Source organism: Lithobates pipiens, unplaced genomic scaffold, assembly GCF_037356315.1.
Source record: "Lithobates pipiens isolate NorthernLeopardFrog02 unplaced genomic scaffold, aLitPip1_a1.2 Scaffold_23, whole genome shotgun sequence".
Taxonomy (NCBI): Eukaryota; Metazoa; Chordata; class Amphibia; order Anura; family Ranidae; genus Lithobates; species Lithobates pipiens.
The window spans coordinates 264,837,135-264,864,045 of NW_027507785.1; the positions used below are offsets into that span (position 1 = coordinate 264,837,135).

Here is a 26,911-nt window from a genome sequence, read left to right on the forward strand (position 1 = left end):
ATCAAGAGATACCTCCTACGATGTGCGCTTGCACAATGATTACATCAGCTCAGCTGATCGACAAATCAGCCGTTGTGCCGTCCCGTACAGCGCATACGCCATACATACCAGGCACTATTTGGTGGGGGGCACTTCTCGACAGAACACCAGTACAAAAAATACCAGCTGACATTCTTCCCGTATGTATGTTGGCCTGTCCGACTGAAGCCGACCTTTCCACCGACTTCTGTCAGATGCGCATGCTGGAAAACCAGCAGCCGTCCGACTGCAGATCAGTACGCTCAGCCAATACCAGAAAGCACTGATCGGAGTGTCATGGCGGGGGGGCCATCCCCCTGTCAGAACATAACAGCTCAGCGGGGGGAGATCGCTGGACTAACCTTGCATGTTTAGTACAGCTGCTTCTGATCGTAGCTGTCAGGTTTTTTTCATGCAACCTCGTGGGTTGCGCGAAAAAAAAACCTGTAGTGTGTACCATGCTTAAGTGTCTGTCGTATATGTTTAGTGCATCAATCCAGTTGCATTGAAGTAAAAAAACAAACAAAAAAAAACACCTTTTAGAAAAAAAAATTGTACGTACTGGGTGTGCACCACTTTTGACATGCCAATGATAAAGGAAGCTTGTGGAGTTAATGCAATTGCAAATACAGGCAGACATTAACCACTGCCTTGCTATTTCTGAGCTGATCTACCTCATCAGCCTTACGCTTCAATTGGCATTCACCTAAAAAATACAAAGATCCATGTTTGATTTTCCATGTTTATTCAGTATGCAAATCCTGTAATAAAAATGTTGCGTTCTAGTGATGAATTTAATGAACATTGACCTTCATGCAAATCTTCATAGGTAATTTCATCATGTCATCAAAAATATGGGTAGTAATAATTATACGTCATGGATAGGAAAACCCTCCAGGGTGCACATGCAAGGGTGTCAGTTTACTGACAGTATATAAACTCACTTGGAGGCTACAAGTTTCACAGTTCTTCCAGTAATCTGGGGCAGACAGACAGAGCATCATGAGGACCAGAATCCTATTGATGTTGAGCGTCTTCAGTGTCTTCAGTGAAGGTAAATATTCCTTTCTTTTTCTTTCTTTTTTTCTGTTAACAGTTTATGTGCCCTCTTATTTAATGAGATGGTTGACAAACATCCCCTGGTACTGGAAAACTGAAATTGCCTACTGATTTTTTTTACATGTAGTATTATGGGTGAAAATTCTTAAATGTTATACTTACTTTACTCTTCTTCAAGTTATGTAACGATTCAAGATATCAGAAGTATCCTGTAGGTAGGGTATTGTTACTAAATAAGTCTTTGTTATAGGATGACACATTTGATTTTATGTTTCCAATAGTTTATATGCTACAGTGTTATTTAACTAATCTGATTTTGCTTGCTTTTGTCAGAAGGTGTAATTATTTACCACAGAAAGTTTTCTTTTTAATCATATATCAGTGAGTAATCTCATCTTCTATATGACAATGGTGCATTGTTGTCAGCAATTTAGAGTAGAACACTTGTAGTAAAGCAGTACAAAGAGAATAGATGGCATGCAACCCATAGCAATTGAACAGATGTCAGCTTATTGTAACCAGATTCACAATTAGGGATGAGCTTCGTGTTCGAGTCGAACGCATGTTCGACTCTAACATCGGTCGTTCGTGCGTTCGCCGAATTCCGAACGTTTGGGCCGTTCGCGGCAAAATTCGTGTGGCCCACAATGCATTGCGATGTCGCAATGCATTGCTGTCTCACGATTGGCCAAGCATGCACTGTGACCCCGCATGCTTGGCCAATCGCAGCGCCAGTAGCGAGGAGAGCAATGGTTGGCCACAGGCATCCTGCCTGTGGCCAATCATAGCTCAGACTGTGTAGTGCACGCCCCACACTATATAAAGCTGCCTTTCAGGTGGCCTCGTGTAGTGTTTGTTAGCATCTGAAGCAGTGGGTGTTCTGTGTACCTTCAACACAGTTACACACCAATCGTTTTTGGCTGATTTACTATTTTGCTCTTGTGTAGTGGTTACTGTCTGTGCCCTGACCGCAGTATACACCACTATATTCACCTCACCTATATAGCTAGTGATCTAGCTTTAATAATAGAGCTTGCAGTCAGTAGTGTTAGTGCGTGCTGTCTGCGTGCTCTGTACCCAGTACATACCACTATATACACCTACAAAGCTGTTCTCTATTTGAGCCCGATTGTCATTTGTTGGAGTTATTGGAAGTTGTGTGTGCCTCCAGCACAGCACAGTATACATCTGTATATACCCCTTTAACTCTGCTGTTTTCTTGTTATTGTCTGCGTGCCCTGACCGCAGTATACACCGTGATATTCACCTCACCTATATAGCTAGTGGTCCATCTTTAACAATAGAGCTTGCAGTCAGTAGTGTCACTCAGGAGATAGTGCGTGCTGTGTGCCTGCTCTGTACCCAGTACATACCGCTATTATCCACCTACATAGCTGTTCTCTATTTGGGCCCGATTGACATCTGCTGGAGTTATTGGAAGTTGTGTGTGCTTCCAGCACAGCACAGTATACATCTGTATATACCCCTTTAACTCTGCTGTTTTCTTGTTATTGTCTGCGTGCCCGGACCGCAGTATACACCGTGATATTCACCTCACCTATATAGCTAGTGGTCCATCTTTAACAATAGAGCTTGCAGTCAGTAGTGTCACTCAGGAGATAGTGCGTGCTGTGTGCCTGCTCTGTACCCAGTACATACCGCTATTATCCACCTACATAGCTGTTCTCTATTTGGGCCCGATTGACATCTGCTGGAGTTATTGGAAGTTGTGTGTGCTTCCAGCACAGCACAGTATACATCTGTATATACCCCTTTAACTCTGCTGTTTTCTTGTTATTGTCTGCGTGCCCTGACCGCAGTATACACCGTGATATTCACCTCACCTATATAGCTAGTGGTCCATCTTTAACAATAGAGCTTGCAGTCAGCAGTGTCACTCAGGAGATAGTGCGTGCTGTGTGCCTGCTCTGTACCCAGTACATACCGCTATTATCCACCTACATAGCTGTTCTCTATTTGGGCCCGATTGACATCTGCTGGAGTTATTGGAAGTTGTGTGTGCTTCCAGCACAGCACAGTATACATCTGTATATACCCCTTTAACTCTGCTGTTTTCTGGTTATTGTCTGCGTGCCCTGACCGCAGTATACACCGTGATATTCACCTCACCTATATAGCTAGTGGTCCATCTTTAACAATAGAGCTTGCAGTCAGTAGTGTCACTCAGGAGATAGTGCGTGCTGTGTGCCTGCTCTGTACCCAGTACATACCGCTATTATCCACCTACATAGCTGTTCTCTATTTGGGCCCGATTGGCATCTGCTGGAGTTATTGGAAGTTGTGTGTGCTTCCAGCACAGCACAGTATACATCTGTATATACCCCTCTAACTCTGCTGTTCTATAAAAAAGGCATCTGCAGGAGTTAGTGGGTGTTGTGTGCCTCCAGCACAATATAAACTACCCAACTACTGTTTTACCCAACTCCCTTCAGGCCATTACCATGTCTGGAAGGCCAGCAAGGAGAGGCAGACAGGCGCGAGCCGATAAAAGAGGGCAAGCAGGCTCTGTGTCTAGAGACAACAGTGCTGGTCGTGGACGCGGTGCATTGTCATCAGCACGTGGCCATGGGACATGCTTGTCCTTCTTTTCTGCAGCTGGACATGTTGAACCGCAACATGCCAACGACTTGGTAGAGTGGATGACCAAGCCCTCTTCATCCTCCTCATCCTCTCTCACCCAGTCTCAGGGTAGTAGAAAAGCAGCTGCCAACACATCGTCGTCCCTCCTCTCAATGTCATCATCAGTGACTCCTTCCCTAGACCCACCACGTCCTCCTGAGGAGTCTCCTGAACTCTTTGAGCACAGTGTTGGGTACATGCTCCAGGAGGATGCCCAGTGTTTGGTGGGCTCTGATGATGACACTCAGCTAGAGGAAGGCAGTAGCGTGAGCACAGAGAGGGGATGCTCAAGAAGGACAGCAATCTGGCAGTCATGTTCCACAAGCTGCAGCATACTGCCAGGTTTGCTACAGCGATGAAGAGGGAGGGGATGATGAGGGCACTGACTCCACGTGGGTGCCTGGAAGGAGGGAGGAGGAGGAGGAGGAGGCACATGTCCAACGAGGCAGGATGCCCTCCGGGGGCCAGCTTAGGGGCAGCACACCGACTGAATCACACCGCAGAGCTCCGCCTGCGCAGAGCGCTTCCTCTGCGCAGAGCGCTTCCTCTGCGCGTTATTCTAAAAGTTCTTTGGTGTGGGCCTTTTTTGAGACGAGTGCATCAGATCGCACCACTGCTATTTGCAACATATGTCTCAAGCGTATCTCACGTGGCCAAAACATCAGCCGCTTGGGCACCACATGCTTGACCAGACATATGTTGACCTGCCATGCAGCTCGTTGGCAAGCATACCTCAAAGACCCACACCAAAGAACAAAGCGGACCTCTCCTTGCTCCTCATCAGCTGGCATCTCCAACCCCACTAGACCTTCAGTCCTCTCTGAAACCTGCTCTGAGAGGAATGAAGGTGTAGAATTAGGTGTGTCACAGCCAAGTGCTTCCGGGAACTCTGCTAGTGGTACATCCACGTCCGATTATAGCAGACAAATGTCCCTGCCCCAGCTGCTGGACCAGCGGAAGAAATTTACTCCCAGCCATCCACATGCCCAGCGGTTGAATGCTAGCTTGGCTAAATTGCTAGCACTTCAACTGTTGCCTTTTCAGTTGGTAGACTCGGCCCCCTTCCGTGAGTTTGTACAATGTGCGGTTCCTCAGTGGCAGGTCCCCAAACGCCACTTTTTCTCACGGAAGGCAATTCCGGCTCTCTACCGGCATGTGGAAGGCAATGTCCTTGCCTCGCTGGACAGGGCGGTCAGCGGTAAGGTGCATATTACCGCTGACTCATGGTCCAGCAGGCATGGACAGGGACGTTACCTGTCTTTCACGGCCCATTGGGTCACTCTTCTGGCTGCTGGGAAGGATGCAGGACAAGGTGCAGTAGTATTGGAGGTTGTTCCGCCACCACGCCTCCAAAATGCTACTATTGGTTGTGACACACCTCTCTCCTCCACCCCCTCCTCTTCTTCTTCCTCCATGGCCTCTTCCAGTGCTCTGTCCTCAGAACCAGCGGTGCTCCGTAGGCGTTGCAGGGGCTACGCAAGTACGCAGGCAAAACTATGCCATGCCGTGCTTGCGCTGGTTTGTTTGGGGGACAGGAGCCACACTGGGGCGGATGTTTTGTCAGCTCTGCAGGGGCAGGCCGAGAGGTGGTTGACGCCACGCCAGCTTAAGCCAGGAATGGTGGTTTGCGACAATGGCACCAACCTCCTCTCCGCCCTCCGACAGGGACAACTGACCCATGTGCCCTGTGTAGCTCACGTCCTTAACCTGGTGGTGCAGCGGTTCTTGGGCAGGTACCCCGGCTTACAGGATGTCCTGAAACAGGCCAGGAGAGTCTGTGTGCATTTCCGCCGATCATTTAATGCCTGTGCTCGGCTGGCTAAGCTCCAAAAGGAGTTGAACCTGCCCAAGAACCGCCTTATATGTGACATGCCCACCAGATGGAACTCAACATTGGCCATGCTGCAGCGGCTGCACACGCAGCAGAGGGCCATCAATGAGTACCTGTGCGACTACGGCACCAGGACAGAGTCAGGAGAGCTTGGTTTTTTCTCACCACGCCAGTGGGGCATGATCAGGGATGCATGCACTGTCCTGTCACCGTTTGAGGAGGCCACAAGGATGGTGAGCAGTGACAGTGCATGCATCAGTGACACTATACCTCTTGTCCACCTCTTGGAGCATACGCTGCGTGGAATAATGGACAGGGCACTTGAGGCAGAACAGAGGCAGGAAGAGGAGGACTTCCTTGCCTCTCAAGGCCCCCTTTATCCAGACAGTGTTCCTGCTGTGCCACCCATCACACAGGAAGAGGGTGAGGAGGAGGAAGAGGAGGAGGAGGATGATTGTGTCAGCATGGAGGTGGAGGCTGGCACTCAGCAGCAGCAGTCTTATAGGGATGATTTAAAGTCCCAAGAAACACGTGGACTTGTACGTGGCTGGGAGGAGGTAGCTGCGGATCATGTTGTCCTTAGTGACCCAGAGGACTCCGGACCGAATGCCTCAGCTAACCTACGCTGCATGGCCTCCCTGATCCTGCAAAGCCTGCGGAAGGATCCTCGTATTCTTCGGATCAAGGAGAGGGACCATTACTGGCTGGCCACTCTCCTTGATCCACGGTACAAGGGTAAGGTTGCCGACCTTATCTTGCCATCGCAGAGGGAGCAGAGGATGAGACATCTCCGGGAGGCCTTGCAGAAAGCTCTGTGCAACGCGTTCCCAGAGACTGGGAGGTCACAAACTCCTGGTCCTGGACAACGTGTTGCTGAGGCATCAGTCAGAAGGAGCGGTGGAGAAGGTGGCCGTCTGACTGATGCTTTCAGACAATTTTTTAGTCCGCAGCCCCAAGGTATGATTGGTTCCAGCACCCATCGCCAGCGTCTAATTTACATGGTGCAGGAATACCTAGGGGCAAGGTCAGACTTGGACACCTTTCCCACTGAAAATCCTCTGGCTTACTGGGTCTTGAGGATGGATCACTGGCCAGAGCTTGCACAGTATGCAATTGAGCTACTGGCCTGTCCTGCATCCAGCGTTCTTTCGGAACGCACCTTCAGTGCTGCTGGTGGCTTCGTTACCGATCACAGGGTGCACCTGTCCACCGAATCAGTTGATCGACTGACCTTCATCAAGATGAATCAGTCTTGGATCACCCACAGCTACCAAGCACCTGAAGCTGATGTAACCGAATAATTTTTTTTGAAATACCACATCCCTTGAAGACTGCCTATGCTGATGCTGAGTGACTGTCCTGTTATGTTGATTGTCTATCCTCTTCCTCCTCCGCTGATATGTTGGAAGAACATTTTTGGTTCTGGGTGATGCCAGCAGCCCAATTTTTCTGCCCCTGTTTAACAGGGGCATTTAAGTACAATTTTTGATGCAATGCTTTGCAGCAGGGCTAATTCCTGCAAAAAAACTAGAGTGTATGGCAGAGGTTGCAGTGTGATGGCACCAGTGCCTAAGGCCCAATTTTTCTGCCCCTGTTTAACAGGGGCGTTTAAGTAAAATTTTTGATGCAATGCTTTGCAGCAGGGCTAATTCCTGCAATAAAACTAGAGTGTATGGCAGAGGTTGCAGTGTGATGGCACCAGTGCCTAAGGCCCAATTTTTCTGCCCCTGTTTAACAGGGACATGTAATTACAATTCTTGATATAATATTTCACAGGAGGGCCCCTTCCTGTGCCCACCCAGAGTAACTGTGAGGACTTATAGTGTTGTGGCACCAGCACCACAACCACCAAAGGTCAATTTTTCTACCACTGTTCAACAATGGCATGTAATTACAATTCTTGATATAATCGTTCACAGCAGGGCGCTCCAGCGCCCACCAAGAGTCACTTTGAGGGCTTACAATGTTGTTGCAAAACCAACACTTTGTTCCGCCATTTCTGCAGAGCATATAGGGCAGGCCCCTACTTTCAAACATCCAACTTACAAACATCTCCTACTTGCAAACGGAAGGAGACAACAGCAAGTGAGATGAAAAAAGATGGACGACAAAACAAATTATACAGGGGTGATAACCCTTCCCTATGTTTTCCAAAAAGCTTAAAAATATTTTTTTGGACTGGAGCTACACTTTAAAAATGTACCAGTTGAAAATTACAAACAGATTCAACTTAACACAACAAACCTACACAGTCCCAGTCTTGTTTGCACCGCCTGTATACTGCTGTTCTGAGTATATAGGGCCTGGGGGCCACACGCATTTCCTTTTTTTAATATGGGTACAGGGTTCCCCTTAATATGCGTACAAGACCCAAATAGGCTGGTAATGGGCAGGGAGGGCTACCCATGCCATTTTTCTGAATGATTTTCAACCATATTGCAGGAACCAGATATAACATTAAAACCGCAAGCAGTTTTAAATGGTGTTATTTCCGCTTAATGTCATTTTGTGCAGGGACTGTTCTAAACACGGGAAACACGTGGCACTTCACAGGCATACTACAGACACCCACCAGGCACCATATTTAAAGGAATATTTCACTTTTTTTTTTCACTTTAATCGTCATTAAAATCAGTACTCCCACCAAAACGGTAGTTTTTAAAACTTTTTTTTGCAGTGACCCATGTCCCCTGAGGCAGGAGGCAGGTCGCCAAACCCTTTTTAGGACACTATCTTGCATATTAGCCGTTAAAATTAGCACTTTCCAATTCGAACGTTCGAGTCCCATAGACTTCAATGGGGTTCTAACGTTCGTACCGAACGCGGGGGTCGTTCGCAAGTTCTGGTGCGAACCGAACCGGGGGGTGTTCGGCTCATCCCTATTCACAATTAATAGGCTTGAGATTTTTTTTCCGAGGAGATATATACATTTTGTGCTCTTTGCACCTTTCTATTGTAATTATGATTTTTTTTTGCATCAATTACACAAGTATTTTCTCTTTAAAAGCTAAGTTCACCTTTTCCATCATGTGACACCCACATGTAACATAGTGCAAATGCCTCCCTTCCACCTTCAAATCACCCCCTGTGACAGCAAGTAGGGATTCTTCTTCCCTGAAGTACTGTCATATTTAAAATTGGTGTCCCTGCGCGGGGTTCCACCCACACTGCCCCATCATTCATTCATCATCCACCCACATGGACCCATGGCAGATGGAATTGCAGTTCTCAATGGACAGGTATTGAGGTATGAGGATAAAAAAGATAAAAAGAAGAGGGCGCACCAGCCTTGTGTATTATCCCAAGCAATTTATTCATAAAAACTATTTTAAAACTACTCGCAAACATATGGAGAATTATTGCTTGTAAAAGCCACCTATTTGTGGCAGTCATGGAACCAATAGTCTCCAGATAGCAAAGGGGAGGACACCAGGACCGCTGCTGGCTGACGTGTTTCGAAGTAGTACCTTCTTCCTCAGAGCCTCAATGGGGGTATGATCAGAGAGCTAGAGGAAGTATTTGCAGTAGCCTGACATTACACTGAGATCCATTGATTGTGGGTGCAATAATCTGTAAAAAAGAAACATACACATTAATTTTTTCCTGCAAAAATATGTGCATTTATTATTTTTTCAAAAGGTGACAGCTATGCGGTTATGGTATATTTTTCCAGCTGGTTTTGCAGTGTGTTTTGTGTTTTTAAACCCACATTTTTCATGCATTCTTGCATGCAGTTTTGCGTTTTTTTGACGAGTCATCAGCTGTCAGTGGGATTTCCCGCTGACAGATGAGTGTAAAAAAAGAATTGCCTCCAATAAAAAATCTGGAATAAAATGGTGTGGGGTCCCTCCAAAAATCCATACCAGACCCTTGTCCGAGCATGCAGCCCGGCAGGTCAGGAAAGGGAGGGGAGGAGTTTTTTTTTTTTCCTATTTCTTTTTTTTTCACGCTGACAGCTAATGACTTATTGGTGTTAAGGACATAACAGCCAGCTTCCTGTCTGGCTCCTTAACAACCAGCTATACACCGTTTTTTATGGAGAATTTTTTTTTAAAAAATGCATTAAAAAAAGTAACACTTGTGTTTTTGATGCAGTCATCAACCCTGTCTTCAGGGTCCACTTACAGTCCAGGTTTGCAAGATAACTGAAATACATCACAGGTGATATAATTTGCTGCTCAGTGATTGCCGTATTCTAGTCTGCATCTTCCCAGCCTAATACATAAAACCTGGCCTGTTAGTGGGTCCTGAGGACAGGGGTGATGACCACTGCAGTAGGGAGTAAGGATGAGCTCTGGCATGTTTGCACACTACACGTGCAGTGCCCACCAGGAGGTCGGCATGGTGCTGCGCTAATCACAGGCAGTGGGACATTGTCCCGATGTGCAGCTGCAGAGATCGGAAAATGTCTCACTGCTTGTGATTAGTGCAGCACCGTGCCGACTTCCTGGTGGGTGCTGCACGTCGAGTGTTTGAACACGCCGGAGTTCATCCTTAATAGGGAGTTAGGCTGTTTTTCTCCCAAGGGACTACATGGCTCAACAGTGTAATGCCTTGTACACATGATCGGACTTTATAACAGGAAATGTTCGATGTGAGCCTGTTGGCGGTAAATCCGACCATGTTTATGCTCCATCAGACAATTGTTATCTGACTTTCCGCCAACAAATGTCGGATAGCATGTTTTCAAATTTTATGCCGGATTTCCCGAGCATGTTTACACAAGTCTGTCGGACAAAAGTCCAAAGTACAAACACGCATGCTCGGAAGCAAGGACACGCCGGAAGCGGTCGGTCTTGTAAACTAGCATTCGTAATGTCAAAAAAATAATAATGTCAAAGCAATATCTCCAAGGCCAATAATAAATAACACGTTTAACACGTTATCTCCTCCGATTCTGCAACATGTCTGGTTGAGGAGCGGCCGTTCAGAAACAAACTGAAAAGTGCAAAATGAAAAGTATGAATCAACACTCACTAAACTTCTACTAACAGGAAATTAGCAGAAGGAGCCTAAAGGGTGGCGCTAAAGAGCTGAAAAACAACGTAGTACGTCACTACGTTCGTAATTGTTGGCCAACAATCGTATGGCTGTGTGTATGCAAGGCAAGTTTGGGCCAACGCCCTTCGGTCAAAATTCCACAGTTTTGTTGTCGGAAAGTCTGATCGTGTGTACAAGGCATAAGACTCCTTCTACTGGGATTTTGTTATTGGGGGGTTCCATGTGAGGCTTAGTACAGTTTTTTGTTTTGCATTTTTTGTTGCGTAATTCAGTAAATATCACCTAGTACGCATGCCTTTGTCTGACTCATGTGTCCAGTGGCACCTATTTAGTTCCTATGCTCAAAGAAAAAAGAAAAGCTGCAATTAGGTTGTTTGTATTCTAGTACAGAGATAATTTTAACAGTTTTACTTGCAGTGCCTCTTCAAACAGGACTATCCTGTCTGATTAGTCTGGATTATACATGAGCTGCATAATCAAAACTAGTAACCCACTCCACCCCCGCAATCTTTAAAATTACACCACAATTGATGTCCAGCAGACGCAAAAACTACAAGTTGATGGGGGTTCTAGTCTTCCTCTACTATACTAAAAAAGTGTTTTAATGTTGTGTTTCCATTGGAGCTTACTCATCACTTTTCGCCCTTTTGACAATGTTGCCACTGTCACAAGAAGGAAAGGGACCACAAAGAGATGTAAAAAAATAAATAAAATTACTCTAATAAATCCCCATTCTATCCTCTAATAAAAAAGTTTTGGCAGTAGATGCAGTTTAAGCATTATTGTGATGATGATTCATTTAGCTTGGCCATAAAGCTGTCATGGGTCCACTCGTGTCCATTGGGCACAAACTGAACAGGCATATATGTCACAAAACGGACATTCATCCTATTCAGCTCCAATTCTGCTCACAGATCCCCTGCTGATTGGAGGAGATTCTGCTCTATTGAGGCCAGATTCACATATGTGCGGCCACAGTTTGCAGCCCAGGGGCCAGTGCATTTCTGTTCAACGGTTCAGGTGCGAATTAGGCCCAAATTTTTGCCTGAATTTGCACCTGAACCGGACCCAAAAATGCACAGAAAATCGCAAGGCGGCCACCCCGGATATGTATGAATATGTATGAATCAGCACTATTGACTATCATATGTCATGCAAATTGGATGCAGTTAAAACTGCATCAAATTCACACATACCTGTATGTGAACCCGGCCTTAAAAGTAGCCTGAAACAGATAACAAACTGGTAACAAATATTAAATATTTTCTGTTCGGATGCTTTGTGCATTGTCAACCCAATTAACCTAGCACCTCAATCAAAGTGGATCTAGACATCAAAAGCTAGTAGATGCACTTTTTTCTACTACTAGGTGCTTTATCTGGATTCACTAAGGACTATTTATTTCATTTCCCCTCTATTTCCTCTATATTTCCTTTCTCTGTATTTACATCTATATTTCAGAGGTTTTATTCTGTATCTATATTTGATATTTAATCCAAGAATATTTTTTAAGTAGCTGCCACGTTAATGATGATGTCTTCCTGTTTTAATGCCTGTACTGTATACACATTTAAGCATTTTGAATCACAATTCATATTAATTTAAAAGTGTATAAAATATCATAAACATACAATGGGTGGTACCTTTTAATGAATAAATATAATGCCTGTGAATTTATACAATACATATAAAACTTTGACTGAGATGGCTGATGAGATCATTATTCTAACATTCAATTTTCTATTTCAGAACAAGTGTCTTTTGCTCTTCCCAATCCTAATGAAAACACATTCACAAAACCAACAGGTAATTTTCTGTCATGAGAATAGTACTTTAAGTAGAAATAAACTGTATCTGAACCCCACAAACCAAAAACAGTATTTTATTCATATTTAATATTCACAGCAAACTCCCCCATCCAATCATGTTGACATGCTTTATTTTGTTGAGAAATCACTTTGTAAAACAATATAGGAAAAATGGAGATGCAACAGCGCTAGAGTAACAAGGAAGAGAAAAAAACACACAAAAACAGCAGCAGCATATAGTGCGACAACACCAAATGAAATAAAAAAAAACGCACTATAAAATTAATGTATCAAAATCCATAATCCCATAAAGTCCCAGAAAAAACATTGCTCAAATGATCGCAAGGGAAAAAGGATTACTGAAGCCACTAGTTGTTGAACACCACAGTGTACATGCCTGAACTCCAAAAAGTGCCCAATCACCATAGGTGTAAGTTATGCTTACCAGATGGCAAGCAATAAAGGCAGTTGGCTAAACTCAGCCTAGGGACTTTAAGCTTGCAGATGTCCACACCAGGAGTAATTACACGCTACGTCCGTCCGGGTGTTCATATGTTTTCACATATTACCCAAGAAAAAGAGAATGACTGCCATAGTTTCCCCCGAAAATAAGACCTAGTGTGATTGTTGGTGATGGCTGCAATATAAGCCCTACCCCCCAAATAAGCCCTAGTTAAAGTCCTTGTAGGTCTTATTTTCAGGGTAGGGCTTATTTTCGGGGGAAACACGGTAGGGCTTATTTGGGGGGGTAGGGCTTATATTGCAGCCATCACGACAATCACGCTATGCCTTATTTTCGGGGAAACAGGGTATATTTAAAAAGTATCAAATACATTTATTTAAAGGTTGCACTTACAATTTTATAAAAGCAGAATGCGTGTAAAAAAACAATGCCGGCCAGCATATATGAACGGAGCCTGTCCTCCCAAACAAACTGCGTGCCCTCCCAGATGCGTTTCGTCATCAAATGGACGCTCTAAATGGGTAATCTGATTTGATTTCACTTTGTAAAACAGTTCTTCTAGCCATGGCCATCCTGAATAAGGGCATTTGATTTATTAACCCTTAGCTTGCCGGATGGCTGGGTGTGCTTAGCTGAGAAAACCTCTCCTTCCCTCGTCCAAATGACAGACAAAAAATGCCCATGAAGACTCCTGGGCATTTTGGCCTAGGACAGAAACAAGGAAGAAATGAATGGAAAAAAAATAAAGAAAATATACCTTTCTATCAATTTATTAATAATAGTAGCATAATGATTAAACATTTTATTTAGTTTCACTTTAAAGCCAGCTGCTATTTTGCCCATATATACAATGCAGTATTTCTAATGTGAGCTGACTTGCACAAGACTGCCAGGTGCATGGGCTGGTCCAGGGGCCGTTTAATTGTAGACATGTACACCACCCACAGAAACCAACTAAAAAAAAAAAGAAGAGGATACCAATGAAGGACCCAACAAAGTAAATAGTCATGAAAAAAGGATATAGCTAAAAAAAAAAAAATAACAGCAATTATATATCTAAGAGAATAAAGAATGCACAGCAAATAAATATGTTGCTTTTGGGCTTGTATTGTAAGCATGCTTTTCACAGATCACTGCTAATAGTCAGTTAGGACAACAGTTCACAAAATGCTCTTCAAAGCGGAGTTCCACCAAAAAATGGAACTTCCACTTTAAGGGAAGATGGCCCCCTGACATGCCACATTTTATTTTGGGGGGGGGGGGGGTGGAAACCCTCTTTTTAGAGGGATCCAGCTCCACTTCCTCCTGGCGCACCCATTGCCCCGGAAGGAAGATCATCTCTTCCCCCTCCCTCTTGGCAATCATCTGGGACACATCACAGAGCCCAGATAATTGCCCGGACAGTCACAGCAGTGTGTGCCCGACTGTGAAGCCCACAGTGACAATGTTGGCACCACAGAGAGGAGGGGTAGATGAGCGGGGCCTCGTTCCCCCCGCATCGCTGGACCCTGGGACAGGTAAGTGTCCGATTATTAAAAGTCAGCAGCTGCAGTATTTGTAGCTGCTGACTTTGAATTTTTTTTTTTTTTTATTGGAACTCCGCTTTAAGGTAGTTGCCTAGGGCATAAAATGTACACTTTATTCTATATGAAGGAATGCAAGGCAGTGCAGATGCCTGTGAGAGAATAATACTGACATTCAACAATGCTTGTAGGTTAGGAATGGTAGGCACTCAACTAAGGTGCATATCTGTGAGAAAATCTGCTGATAATGGTTTACGTAGCAGAAAACATATACTATATTACCAAAAGTATTGGAATGCCTGCCTTTACACGCACATGATGATAAAAAATGTGTACTTTGCGCCAAACTAACTGATCTATTGTAAATGAAACTAATAATATAAAATGTCTGCTCCCCTAATCAGGAAGGTATACTACTCAAAATACTAGTGAAATTGTGTGTAGAGGGAGCTCTAATAACAAACTAAAATAGAACTGTGCAAAGAGTGTTCAAATACCTCAAACAACTACATTGGATTATAAAATAAAGTGCAAAGTGCCATAGGTAAAAATACATATGCAGTGAAAAACACAAATGGTGGACCAAAAGGCCATCAATCAATTAAAGTCCCAAGCACAAATGTTACCGATAGCGAAATCCTGTTTATTTAAAAAATGATAAAATATAAATGCCAAATGGCTGCTTACATGAATGGTGCCTTATGCCACGTACACACGATCAAATTGTCCGGCGTACTTAGTCCGCCAAAACGCATTTCACCGGACAATTCGATTGTGTGTGGGCTTCAGCGGACTTTCCCAGCGTAAAGTCCGGCGGACTTAGAAAGTATTTATGCAGTCCAATCTTTCTGCCGGACTTGGGTTTCAGCGGACAATACATTTGTGAGTATTCTAGTTCCTTTTTCTAGTCCCGTCGTACGTGCTGTACGTCATCGCGCTAGCAAACGCCGGACTTTCTGTGTGTCCGTGTGTGGCCAAGTCCGTTCGGTAGAAAGTCTGCCAGACTATCCGCCGGACTGTTTGCCGGACTAAGTACGCCGGACAATTCGATCGTGTGTACGCGGCATTAGCCCGACACTGGGGCTGTTAGCGTGTCGGGTGATCAGATGGTGCCTGAGGGACTGGAAGTAATGTGACCAAGACTCGCCTCGGTGTACGTTTTGTTGTTTACGTCATTTCCGGGAACAAAATTAATTCGGGACAAATGTCCTAATCCCAGGAATGTCCCGTGAAATTCGGGACAGTTGGCAACTATGTAAATGCTGGCCAGCAGGACTGCCAGACTGCAGTGGTAAGCAGATGGAAGTTGTCAGTGAGGATAAAGGGCAGTAACTCCAGTTGATTCTGCGCAGAATCAACTAATGGAGCTCTGAAAAAAACAGTAGTTCACTCACCAATTCCACTGTATCTGATGACGTGGGTTCTCTTTCACAGGTGGAGGCCTTTAGAATGTTGCTGGTTCCCAGTTGCTTCTGGCTATGAGCCAATAACTAGCGGCTTCCGCAAAGCAGCCATGAACTCTAGTAGGAACTTTTACAGAATTGATGGATCCTGGTTTTGATGCAGCACTAAAACTGTAGCCAGTCTCCTAGGTAGTGATGGACGAACTTCCGACGGGACGTTTCGCGAACGCGGAGCGCGAACGCGGCCGATAGTTCGCGAACCGGAACATTCGCGGCGGGCCCCATTGACTTCAATGGGAGGCGAACTTTGCAAACCTACAGGTCAAATTTGCAGCCACAAAATAATTAATAGCTGTGCAAACATAGTCCCACCACATGGCCAATGACATAACACATGTATGAGGTGAATCTGGGATCGACAACTACCAGCATTCTTTTTTTATATGGGAAATTGTTGTGACAATTCAGGACTGTGGAGCGCATGAAGGCAATGGAGGAGAGAGAAGGTCAGGGACCAGGGTAGGCAAAGAAGAGGATGCAGGAGATGATCACAAGCAGTGTGACATACAGCAATGACACCTGCACCGTGATAGAGTCATCTGAGAGCAGCACCGTGATAGAGAGCACTGACATCAGCAGCGTGACATAAAGCACTCACACCAGCACCGTGATATACAGCACTGACAGCAGCACAGTGATAGAGAGCACTGACATCAGCAGTGTGACATACAGCAATGACACCTGCACCGTGATAGAGTGATCTGACACCAGCACCGTGATAGAGAGCACTGACATCAGCAGCGTGACATAAAGCACTCACACCAGCACCGTGATATACAGCACTGACAGCAGCACCATGACAGAGAGCACTGACATCAGCACCGTGATATACAGCAATGACACCTGCACCGTAAGCAGCCCCAGGAGGAAGTCAGCATAGCAAGGGGATGGTGGGAGCCCCTCATAATGAGCATAGCACAGGGATGGTGGGAGCCCCTCATAATAAGCAGCCCCAGGAGGATGTCAGCATAGCACAGGGATGGTGGGAGCCCCTCATAATAAGCAGCCCCAGGAGGATGTCAGCATAGCACAGGGATGGTGGGAGCCCCTCATAATAAGCAGCCTCAGGAGTAAGTCAGCACAGCACAGGGATGGTGGGAGCCCCTCATAATGAGCATAGCACAGGGATGGTGGGAGCATCTCATAATGAGCATAGCACAGGGATGGTGGGAGCCCCTCATAATATGCACAGCAGAGGTACAGCCCCAGGAGGAAGTCAGCACAGCACAGGGATGGTGGGAGCCCCTCATAATAAGCAGCCCCAGGAGGATGTCAGCATAGCACACGGATGGTGGGAGCCCCTCATAATAAGCATAGCACAGGGATGGTGGGAGCCCCTCATAATATGCACAGCAGAGGTACAGCCCCAGGAGGAAGTCAGCACAGCACAGGGATGGTGGGAGCCAGTCATAATAAGCAGCCCCAGGAGGAAGTCAGCACAGCACAGGGATGGTGGGAGCCACTCATAATAAGCAGCCCCAGGAGGAAGTCAGCACAGCACAAGGATGGTGAGAGGCCCTCATAATGAGCATAGCACAGGGATGGTGGAAGCCCCTCATAATATGCACAGCAGAGGTACAGCCCCAGGAGGAAGTCAGCACAGGGATGGTGGGAGCCCCTCATAATAAGCAGCCCCAGGAGGAAGTCAGCATAGCACAGGGATGGTGAGCTTTACAAACCTAAAGGTCATATTTGCAGCCACAAAATAATTACTAGCTGTGCACACATAGTCCCACCACATGGCCAATGACATAACACATGTATGAGGTGAATCTGGGATCGACAACTACAAGCATTCTTTTTTTATATGTGAAATTCTGACAATTCAGGACTCTTGAGACAATGGAGGCGAGGGAAGGTCAGGGTAGGCAAAGAAGAGGGTGCAGGAGATGATCACCAGCACCGTGATATACAGCACTGACACCTGCACCGTGATAGAGTGCACTGACACCAGCACCGAGATAGAGAGCACTAACAGCAGCACTGATACCAGCAACTTGCTGCTGGGCCCCAAAAATATGACACCGCTCAACCTCTTCAAACAGGAGGGTACGGGCATATAGTATGGTGTGCTTTTTAGGTTGTGATTAGCAGACTGTACCTCCCTCAACCCTATATACTGTAGTACACTATACCTTACCAGTCCTTATAAGGACCTTTGTGGAACTAGAAGGTTGTGATTAGCAGACTGTACTTCAGTCCCTATACTGATAAAGGACTGCTGCAGAATTGGGCAGCAGTCAGCAGTAGTGCACCTCAACCCTATATATTGTGGACCTATACCAGTCCTTAAGGAATAGCAGACTGTACCTCACTCAACCCTATGTACTGTAGTACCCTATACCTTACCAGTCCTTATAAGGACCTTTGTGGAACTAGTAGGTTGTGAATGATTAGCAGACTGTACCTCAGTCCCTATACTGATAAAGGACTGCTGCAGTATAGGGCAGCAGTCAGCAGTAGTGCACCTCAACCCTATATATTGTGGACCTATACCAGTCCTTAAGGAATAGCAGACTGTACCTCACTCAACCCTATGTACTGTAGTACCCTATACCTTACCAGTCCTTATAAGGACCTTATAGAATAGCAGACTGTACCTCACTCAACCCTATGTATTGTAGCACCCTACACCAGGTTACCAGTCCTTATAAGGACCTTTGTGGAACAAGTAGGTTGTGTGTGACTGATTAGCAGACTGTACGTCAGTCCCTATACTGATGAAGGACTGCTGCAGTATAGGGCAGTGGTCAGCAGTAGTGCACCTCAACCCTATGTATTGTGGACCTATACCAGTCCTTACAGAATAGCAGACTGTACCTCACTCAACCCTATGTACTGTAGCACCCTACACCAGGTTACCAGTCCTTATAAGGACCTTTGTGGAACAAGTAGGTTGTGTGTGACTGATTAGCAGACTGTATGTCAGTCACTATACTGATGAAGGACTGCTGCAGTATAGGGCAGCGGTCAGCAGTAGTGCACCTCAACCCTATGTATTGTGGACCTATACCAGTCCTTATAGAATAGCAGACTGTACCTCACTCAACCCTATGTATTGTAGCACGCTACACCAGGTTACCAGTCCTTATAAGGACCTTTGTGGAACAAGTAGGTTGTGAATGATTAGCAGACTGTACGTCAGTCCCTATACTGATGAAGGACTGCTGCAGTATAGGGCAGCGGTCAGCAGTAGTGCACCTCAACCCTATGTATTGTGACTGATTAGCAGACTGCAGCAGAAGGGCAGCAGTCAAGTATAATATTCTTTCTATATTTGGAAGAAAGAATATTATACGTGTACAAGCCTATTACCATACCACTGATACCAGTCCTGAAAAGAACCTTTGTGGACCTAATATAGTAACAGCTACTGATTAAACTGACCCTCACTGCCTCACACACTGCTTCCTGCCTGTCCCTATATAAACTGACAAAACAGAGGCTGCTGGAACAATAACTGGTTACTGGAATAGCACTTTTGTGGACCTGATAGTAACAGCTACTGATTAAACTGACCCTCACTGCCTCACACACTGCTTCCTGCCTGTCCCTATATAAACTGACAAAACAGAGGCTGCTGGAACAATAACTGGTTACTGGAATAGCACTTTTGTTGACCTGATAGTAACAGCTAATGATTAAACTGACTCTCCCTGCAGCACACAGCGTCCTGTCCCTTTCTCTAAACTGACAAAAGACACTCAGGCTGCTGCAACAATCAGTAGCACAGCAAACCTATATACACCTAACACCTATACCAGTCCTGAAAAGAACTTTTGTGTACCAAATAGCTAGCGATTTGGGTCACTGCAATCTCTCCCTGCTCCACACTGCAACCTCTCCCTATAGTGACAGAAGAAAGAATGTAAAATGGCTGCCGGATCGGGTGTATTTATAAGTTAGGGGGAATGTCCAAGTGTCCATGTGCTGTAATGTCTCAATTGGCTGTCCTGTACCCCATGATGGATGTGTCATCATAGGTCAAAGTTCTTTTTCACAGAAAACACGGAAGTCCGCCGGGCGAACGGTGGCAATAGTCCGCCGATCGGGCGAATTGCGAACAGCCGAAATTCGCCGCAAAACGACCGCCGGGCAAACTGTTCGCCATCACTACTCCTAGGCTCTCTCTACAACAGGACCTTCCACTCTTCACAACTGCCTCAATCATTCCTGGGGTTTTTGATTTATAATGCTACTCCTGCCTCCAACTACAATTTGCTCATATGAAGGTAATTCAGTGCTACAATGAATTGTCATTATGACTTCTTCATTACCCAGACAAGAAATTTGATGTCATGTTTTCCATTTCTTCCTAGTACTAGCTTCCTGTTCAACAAGTGCCAGGAACCTGCTGGAATCTATTTCAATGTAAGTTTTATTGTAAATAAATACATTAAATTCACAAAAAAAATCACAGAAAATAATATACAATATAATAACATTAATACATCTTCTAAGTGTTCAGTGTCCATCTGAGTGCCAGGTGAATGGAGGAACTGTTTGGGGAACTGATGTCTATACAGATGTAAGTTATACTTAGTACCACTTTTCTTATGTAACACTAAATTATAAGACTGATCTTTCACTGAAATGCATATGTTTATCTTAGGATTCCAACCTATGCAAAGCAGCTATCCATGCTGGAATTCTGGGTAATACTGGAGGACTGGTTACAGTGGAAAAAACACCTGGACAACAGAGTTACAGTGGATCAGCAAGAAATGGAGTCACAACAAACAATTATGGATCTTGGCCCGGGTCATTTGTATTTCATGGTTCCTCAAAACCACCGACTTCCAAACCACCAGGTAGCCTCCTGTCACAGACCAGAGAATTCAATATGATATGTCTCTCAGGCAGAGGTGGCTCTCTAATTAGGCGATTGCATAAGGCCCCGCAGTCTCAGGGGCCTCGCAATTGACTAATTTGCCTGTGATCAATCACAGTTGTCAAGGTCTCATCCCGGTCCGGTGGCAGCAAGTGCGGGGAGCAGGACAGTAGAGGCCTCTAGGTGGCGCAGCGGCTGGATGACAGACCCGGCTCCAAGGCATGAGTGCGGCATGTCCATGTGGGACCCGCACTTGAGCTTCTCTGCTTGTGCCGCTCACCAGACCTCTCCTCCGCATCTGCCTCCTATTTGGTTCTGGAGTCGGAGGGGGGTTGCTGAAAAACTACCCAGCTGGATAGTCCCATGAGTGTGAAGCGGGAGGAACTCTTATGCTGCCGACCAGAGGCAAGGTGAGTGCCCATGCCTCCCAGCATTCCCTGTGTGCCTGAATAGGAGGAGCAGTGGGGAGACTGCTGCACATAGTGGAATTGATTTTTCCATATTACTCCATACAGCCGCTGAATGTCTGCAGGTAATCATTCAGCGGTTGCATGGAGGAATATGGAAAAATCAATTCCACTATCTATGTGCAGTCTCCCCATCGCTCCTCCTATCTAACTTTTTCTGCTTCCCCGTACTCTCCGGCTCCTCCTTGTGCTCCCTGGCTCTGGCCCTCAGTGCGCTCCCTGGCTCCGCCCCTCCTGCTCTCCAGCCCCTCCGTGTGCTCACTGGCTCACCCCTCCTGCTCTCCAGCCCCTCCTTGTGCTCCCTGGCTCCACCCTTCCTTGTACTCCCTTTCTCCGCGCCTCCTGCTCTTCAGCCCCTCCCTTTGCTCCCTGGCTCTGCCCCTCCTGCTCTCCAGCCCATTCTTGTCCTCCCTGGCTCCACCCCCATTGCACCAGCACCCCCTGCTCTCCATTCTTTCTGCCTCCCCTCTGAAGCTCCCCCCACCCTTAGCACTCTCTGGTCCCCAGCACTCTCCACCCCCCACCCTTAGCACTTTCTGGCCCCCAGCACTCTCCACCCTACACCCCTGCGCTCTCTGGCCCCCAGCACTCTCCACCCCACCCCCCCTAGCTCTCTTTTGCCCCCAGCACTCTCCACCTTCCACCCCCAGCACTCTCCACCTTCACCCCCAGCACTCTCCACCTCCACCCCCAGCACTCTCCACCCTCCACCCCCCAGCACTCTCCGGTCCCCACCCCCCAGCACCTCCCGGCCCCCACCCCCAGCACTCTCTGGCCCCCAGCACTCTCCGCCCCCCACCCCCTAGCACTCTCTGGCCCCAGCACTCTCCGCCCCCCACCCCCCAGCATTCTCTGGCCCCCAGCACCCTCCAGCCCCACCCCCCAGCACTCTCCAGCTCCTCCCTGCTCTTTGCACCCCCCAGGGGCTGCAGACAGGGACAGATCTCTAGATCTCCCTCGCCCCCTTTCCCTCACCCCCCTCTTTCTCACCTCCCCCTCTCTCTCTCTTACCCCCTCTCTCCCCCTCTATCTTTCTCTCTCTTACTCCCTCTCCCTCTCTCCAACCCTCCTCCCTCTCCCCTCTCTCCCACCCTCCCTCCCCCTCTCCTCTCTTACCCCCTCTCCCTCCCTCCCCCTCTCTCACCACACTCTCCTCTCTCTTACCCCTTCCCACCCTCTCCCCCCTTCCCCTCCCCTCCCTCTCTCTTCCCTCCCTCTCTCTTCCCCCTCTCTCTCTTCCCTCCCTCTCTCTCTTTCTTCCCTCCCTCTCTCCCTCCCTCCCTCTCTCCCTTTCCCTCCCTCTCTCCCTTCCCTCTATCCCCTTCCTTCCTCTCTCCCTCCCTTCCCTCTCTCCCTTCCCTCTATCCCCCTTCCCTTCCTCTCTCCCTCCCTTCCTCTCTCCCTCCCTTCCCTCTCTCCCTCCCCTTCCTCTCTCCCTCCCCTTCCTCTCTCCCTCCCTTCCCCTCTCTCCCTCCCTTCCTCTCTCCCTCTCTCCCTCCCACTCTCCCTTCCCTCCCCTCTCGCCTTCCCCTCCCTCCCCCCTCTCTCCTTCCCCTCCCTCCCCCCTCTCTCCTCCTCCCTTCCCTCCCTCTCTTCTCCTTCCTTCCTTCTCTTTCTCCCTTCCTTCCTCCCTCTCTCCCTTCCCTCTCTCCCTTCCTTCTATCCCCCCTTCCCTCTCTCCCTCCTTTCCTCCCTTCTCTCCCTCTCTCCCTCCCACCTCTCACTTCCTTCCTTCCCTCCCTCTCCCCTTCCCTCCCTCTCACCCTCCACTTCCCTCCCTCTCTCCTCCCTCTCCCCTCCCCTCCCTCCCTCCCCTCCCTCTCTTTCCCTCCCCTCCCTCTCTCTCCCTCCATTCCCTCCCTCTCTCCGCCCTTCCCTCCCTCTTCTCCCTTCCCTCCCCTCCACTCTCTCTTCTTCCCTCTCTCTCTCTTCCCTCCCTCTCTCTCTTCCTCCCTCTCTCCCTTCCCTCCCTCTCTCCTTCCCTCTATCCCCCTTCCCTTCCTCTCTCCCTCCCCTTCCTCTCTCCCTCCCTTCCTCTCTCCCTCCCTTCCCTCTCTCCCTCCCCTCCCTCTCTCCCTTCTCTCCCTCTCTCCCTCCCACTCTCCCTTCCCTCCCCTCTCTCCCTCCACTTCCCTCCCTCTCTCCTCCCCCGCCCTCCCCTCCCTCTCTCCTCCCCCGGCCCTCCCTCCCTCTCTCCTTCCCCTCCCTCCCTCCCTCTCTCCTTCCCCTCCCTCCCCTCCCTCTCTCCTTCCCCTCCCTCCCCCCCCTTTCTCTTCTCCCTTCCTTCCTTCTCTTTCTCCCTTCTTCCCTCCCTCTCTCCCTTCCTTCCCTCCCTCTCTCCCTTCCCTCCTCCCTTCCTTCTATCCCCCCTTCCCTCTCTCCCTCCCTTCCTCCCTTCTCTCCCTCTCTCCCTCCACCTCTCACTTCCTTCCTTCCCTCCCTCTCTCCCTTCCCTCCCTCTCACCCTCCACTTCCCTCCCTCTCTCCTCCCTCTCCCTCCCCTCCCTCCCTCCCTCCCTCTCTCTTCCCCTCCCTCTCTCCCTCCCTTCCTCCCTCCCTCTCTCCGCCCTTCCCTCCCTCTCTCCTCCCTTCCCTCCCTCTCTCCTCCCTTCCCTCCCTCTCTTCTCCCTTCCTTCCCTATCCTCCCTCCCTTCCCTTCCTTGCTTCTCTCCCTTCCTCCTTCTCTCCATTCCTTCCTTCTCTCCCTTCCCTTCCATCTCTCCCTTCCTTCCTTCACTCCTTCCTTCCCTCTCCCTCCCTCCCTCTCTCCCCCTCCCACCCTCCTCCTTTCCTCTCTCCTCCCTTCCCTCCCTCTCTTCTCCCTTCCTTCCCTCCCTCTCTCCCTTCCTTCCCTCCCTCTCTCCCTCCCTCTCTCCTTCCTTCTATCCCCCCTTCCCTCTCTCCCTCCCTTCCTTCCTTCCCTCCCTCTCTCCCTCCACCTCTCACTTCCTTCCTTCCCTCCCTCTCTCCCTTCCCTCCCTCTCACCCTCCACTTCCCTCCCTCTCTCCTCCCTCTCCCTCCCCTCCCTCCCTCCCCTCCCTCTCTCTCCCTCCCTTCCCTCCCTCTCTCCGCCCTTCCCTCCCTCTCTCCTCCCTTCCCTCCCTTCTCCTCCCTTCCCTCCCTCTCTTCTCCCTTCCTTCCCTCTCTCCCTCCCCTTCCCTTCCTTGCTTCTCTCCCTTCCTCCTTCTCTCCCTTCCTTCCTTCTCTCCCTTCCTTCCTTCTTCTCCCTTCCTTCCTTCACTCCCTTCCTTCCCTCTCCCTCCTCCCTCTCTCCCCCCTCCCACCCTCCTCCCTTCCTCTCTCCTCCCTTCCCTCCCTCTCTTCTCCCTTCCTTCCCTCCCTCTCTCCTTCCCTCTCTCCTCCCTTCCTTCCCCTTCTCCCCCCTTCCCTCTCTTCCCCCTTCCCTCTCTTCCCCCCCCCTTCCTTCCCTCTCTCCTCCCTTCCCTCCCTCTCTCCTCCCTTCTCTCCCCTCTCTCCTCTTCCCTCCCTCTTTCCTCCCTTCCCTCTCTGTCTCCTCCCTTCCTTCCTCTCCCCTCCCTTCCTTCCCTCCCTCTCTCCCTTCCCTCCCTCTCTCCTCCCTTCCCTCCCTCTCTCCCTTCCCTCCCTCTCTCCTCCCTTCCCTCCCTCTCTCCTGCCTTCCCCCCTCCCTCTCTCCTCCCTTTCCTCCCTCCCTCTCTCCTCCCTCCCTCTCTCCTCCCTCCCTCCCTCTCTCCTCCCTCCCTCTCTCCTCCCTCCCTCTCTCCTCCCTTCCTTCTCTCTCTCTCTCCCCTTCCCTCTCTACCTTCCCTCCCTCTCTACCTTCCCTCTTTCCCCCTCTCTCCCCTCCCTCTCTCTCCCCCTTTTGCACACCCTTTCTCTACCTCTCTCTCTCCCTCTCTCTCTCTCTCTCTCTCTCCTACCTCTCTCTCTCCCCCTCCCCTCCTCTCCTCTCTCCACCTCTCTCTCCCCCTTTTGTGCACCCTTTCTCTACCCCTCTCTCACCCCCCTTTCCCCCTCTCTGCCTCCCTCTCGGTCACCTAGTCTCCCTCCCCCTCTCACTCACAATGTCTTGCTCCCCTCCCTCTCTCTCTCTCTCTTTCCCTCCCCCAATCTCTCACTCCCCCTCCCCTCTCTCTCCCCTCCTCTCTGTCTCCCATCCCCTCTCTTGCTCCCCCTGCGCTGTGCTGGGATCCCCCCCAGTCTACTTCATCTGCGGATGTGGAACTGCTCAGTGAAATCCCCTCCCCATTCTCCCAAGACACAGGAAAATCTTAGAGGGGTTGCAACCTTGCTGGGCCCCAGAAGTTATAATGGCTGCATATGTCTGATGGGTGAGGAGGGTGCCCTGGAAGTTGTGCCGATGAACTGTGTGGTAGATCTGTGCATCTTTTTGCAGCCATTTTTTTTTCCCATTATGGGCGTGATTGGGGCCTCATGTGTAAGTTTCGCCTAAGGCCTCACAACTCCTAGAGCCGCCTCTGCTCTCAGAGTTAGGTAATGTTCAAGTGCTCAAACAGATCATTTACAGTACAGTCAAATTACTTTGCACAGGGTACTGTACTAAGGTTACAATTAGTCTCCATTTGCCTAGGATAGTCCACATTTTGAGGGGGTCTGTCTCCAGCAAGCAAGCATCCCTGGAAAAACTTGGGCCTGCCCTGAAAGTCTTGGGAGGGGGGGGACATAGGCCTTTTAGCTTGCTTCACCCTCTTTCATGGGTACTCCCTTTGGGGGGAGTCCCACTGGGTACTTGGGTGGGTCTGTTTGGTTTCAGCCAGATGGACCCAAGTGAAGTACCTCCGTCACTGTCTGGAGCCTAATGCCCCGGGGGGATCAGGGTAAGGTCCTTCCTAGGGAGGACCTTGTAGCACCCGCTGCACGTTTTTGTGTTCACTCTTTGTGTGCACTTTTTTTGGCACCAGGTGGAGTTTTTGGGTGTGTTTCACACGCCACTGACTTTTCAAAAAAAAAAAAAACCCTCCAGCACTATGGGTCCTGTAGTTTCTCTCTGTATGCAAATATTGGCACCTCTTCCGGCCAATTTACATGTCCATCTCCTGCACAAATCTCAGAAGTCATGCCAACATTTAAGCATTCAGAGAACTGAACAACAGTAATTGAATTCTATTGCTTGTTAGGATTAACTACAGTTTGTTCATATGAAGGCAATCCAGTGTTACAATAGAACACTGAATTGCTATTATGACTTCTTCATTACCCAGACAAGAAAATTGATGTCATGTTTTCCATTTCTTCCTAGTACTAGCTTCCTGTTCAATGAGTGGCAGGAACCTGCTGGAATCTATTTCAATGTAAGTTTTATTGTAAATAAATACATTAAATTCACAAAAAAATCTGAGAAAATAATATACAATATAATAACATTAATACAAGTCTTAAAAAGCAATATTTTGTATTTCTAAGTGTTCAGTGTCCATCTGAGTGCCAGGTGAATGGAGGAACTGTTTGGGGAACTGATGTCTATACAGATGTAAGTTATACTTAGTACTACTTTTCTTATGTAACACTAAATTATAAAATATATAATGTAGAAAAGTTTAACACTGATCTTTCACTGAAATCCATATGTTTATGTTAGGATTCCAGCATATGCAAAGCAGCTATCCATGCCGGAATTCTGGGTAATACTGGAGGACTGGTTACAGTGGAAAAAACACCTGGACAACAGAGTTACAGTGGATCAGCAAGGAATGGAGTCACAACAAACAATTATGGATCTTGGCCCGGGTCATTTGTATTTCATGGTTCCTCAAAACCACCAACTTCCAAACCAACAGGTAGCCTCCTATGACAGACCAGAGAATTC

The 26,911-nt window shown here is 48.0% G+C and overlaps 1 protein-coding gene across 1 annotated transcript; it reads left to right on the top strand.

Annotated features, from left to right (window-relative positions):
• The first annotated feature begins 961 nt into the window (after positions 1-961).
• Positions 962-26,911, top strand: LOC143927039 (cysteine-rich secretory protein LCCL domain-containing 2-like). The gene is made up of 8 exons (XM_077451015.1): positions 962-1,072; positions 12,299-12,355; positions 20,126-20,177; positions 20,268-20,334; positions 20,419-20,617; positions 26,345-26,396; positions 26,509-26,575; positions 26,684-26,911. The coding sequence occupies exons 1-8, from the start codon at positions 1,021-1,023 to the stop codon at positions 26,894-26,896; spliced, it is 759 nt and encodes a 252-aa protein (XP_077307141.1). The 5' UTR covers positions 962-1,020; the 3' UTR covers positions 26,897-26,911.